The 2145-nt window shown below is 39.4% G+C and overlaps 2 protein-coding genes across 2 annotated transcripts in view; both read left to right on the forward strand.

The window, feature by feature from the left end:
- Nucleotides 1–503, forward strand: part of LOC109534843 (cAMP-regulated phosphoprotein 21) — a 3057-nt gene extending 2554 nt beyond the window's left edge. Inside the window, exon 7 of the mRNA XM_048662174.1 lies at nt 406–503. Coding sequence (XP_048518131.1) covers nt 406–503 — 98 coding nt within the window. The remainder of the gene's footprint in view (nt 1–405) is intronic.
- A 907-nt stretch (nt 504–1410) lies between these two features.
- Nucleotides 1411–2145, forward strand: part of LOC109534836 (exoglucanase B) — a gene marked incomplete in the record, with an annotated part of 5068 nt that continues 4333 nt past the window's right edge. The window contains 2 exon segments of the mRNA XM_048661877.1: nt 1411–1709; nt 1775–1894. Coding sequence (XP_048517834.1) covers nt 1510–1709; nt 1775–1894 — 320 coding nt within the window.

Below are 2145 nucleotides of genomic sequence, written 5' to 3' on the forward strand. Positions count from 1 at the left end.
TTGCTTACTTAAATACTACGAATACAAAATCTAATACCCATTTAAGTTGATCAGAATAAATCATTTGTAAATTGTTATAAATTAAGAAATACTCATAATTATCACTGTCTTTCTTTGTGCTAATATAAAGGCAAWGCTATTATTTTTGTRCCAACAAATTCAAACAATCCCMCTTAAAAAATTAAAAATTACTAGCCAAGAGCGTATAAAATTTACCTATGAATTTCTGTACGATACTATTTGTTTCTCATTTTTGTCTAGAGCTTATGTAAGGTTCGAAATGCACGAGAGAATGAAAAAAAAATGATTGGCAGACTCGCGGTTGTTTATCTCGACAAATTATAAAATAATTATCATCAAACAATAAACAAAACCTAACCTTAAATCGTCTTAACTCATTTGTAGAACTTGTCAACAATACGTTCGATAACAACAAACCGTTGGGCTTATTTGATTGGTTCGAATCGCCGCAATCGATAGAAGTGACAGGACAGTATACCTAGACGCTTGTAACATTTTCCATGTTTAAATTAAAGTTCAGAACTTTGAATCGTTGCACAATATATTAATAAATTATTTGCCGTTAACAAGCTATTTATAGTGTACTGCAAAGTGAATGAGTTCGAAATGGTCTTCAAACATGGTGAAAATCTTCAAACAGTGCTTGGGCAATGTGAAGTGTGTGTTAGAGATGGCGCTGTGACAATAGCGCCTTTTGTTAGATTTTTCCTCAAAAACGCCAGTTTAAAATTTAAAAAGTTGTACGAATCGGAAAGAGAACGACACACAACATTTAGCTGTAATAATATTCTCGATTTGCGATTTTCAAAATGAAGCCTCTGCCTAATTTTCGCCAATTGAGTGAACATCGCGATCGGATAAGAGATAAATGAGAACAATGCATAATGGAATTTCCAAACTCACGCTCAAATTTTCCAACTTAATTCCTTTGCAGCACAGTTGTGGCTGACGTGCGCGGGTTTCCCACATGTTTTAGCCACTGTTGTCAATTTGGGCACTAAGTCATTAACCGTGCGGAATTTCAGCGGCAGCAAATGAGGGTAAAGTCCCCAATTAGGAGCTTCGGAAAGCCCCCGCTTTGAGACTATGGCGTTTCAGTCTCAGCCATTGAATTGTTGTTCTGAACTGTTTAAATAATGAAGTAAATACTCAAAGTCGGTCACGAGCTCAGAAATTCTTAAGTCATTAGTTGAGTGTATAAATAGGAAAAAGTAACAAAATTTGGGGCTACTTGAGTGGCGGGGAGCGCAAATAAACACTTGGATTATAAGTGTCTTGAATGCGGACACGCATTTTTTACTTTACACATTCCTGTGCAGTAAATAAACCACTCGAAACTATGAGAATGGGCCACAACACTCAAATTTCGTTGAAAAACAATAAATAAACCACTTGAGGGTCGGGGTGTTTTAACCGCTGGACAGGCAGGGAAAGCGACCGCATTAGCTGTTCGATTGCGCTAGTAACCGGTTGAATTTTCCGCAGAAAATGCGCTTGTTAATCTCCTGCCTCCTCCTGGGGCTGGCCAATGCCGGGGAATATTCAGAACGATTTCTCACCCTCTACAATCAAATCGTCGACTCGAACAACGGCTACTACTCAAGCCATGGGGTGCCGTACCACAGTCTGGAGAACATGCTGGTAGAAACTGTGGATCACGGCCATGAAACCGACTCGGAAGCCATCAGGTGATTTTCTCGAACTTTCCAGAACAACTTTTGTTTCGCTCAAAGATTAATCGGCTACTTTTCAGCTACAACATCTGGCTGCACGCCATGTACGGGGCGATCGCCGACGATTTTGCCCCTTTCAACAACGCCTGGTCGGTCATCGAGAACTATCTCATCCCTCAGGCGCAATACAACATGGACAAGTGAGTTTTTCGCCATTTTGACGGTTAATTTGAGGTTATGTCAAAAAGTGTTAGGTACAAAAGTTTCAGATTTTTGTCTTATGCGCAACTCGGCCACTGAAAGTTGTCCGGCTGGAGGCCACGTTTTGCCGCAAATATTGCATTAATTGGTTCTTTAAGTTGGAAAAAAATATATGCGCCTTGGGTTTATACCGAAGGATGACTGAAAAGCACTGATTACAGAGGTTATAGATTGGAAACTGCCATATACG

Source organism: Dendroctonus ponderosae, unplaced genomic scaffold, assembly GCF_020466585.1.
Source record: "Dendroctonus ponderosae isolate FM_Combo_2020 unplaced genomic scaffold, Dpon_F_20191213v2 Dpon_F_20191213_10, whole genome shotgun sequence".
NCBI lineage: Eukaryota > Metazoa > Arthropoda > Insecta > Coleoptera > Curculionidae > Dendroctonus > Dendroctonus ponderosae.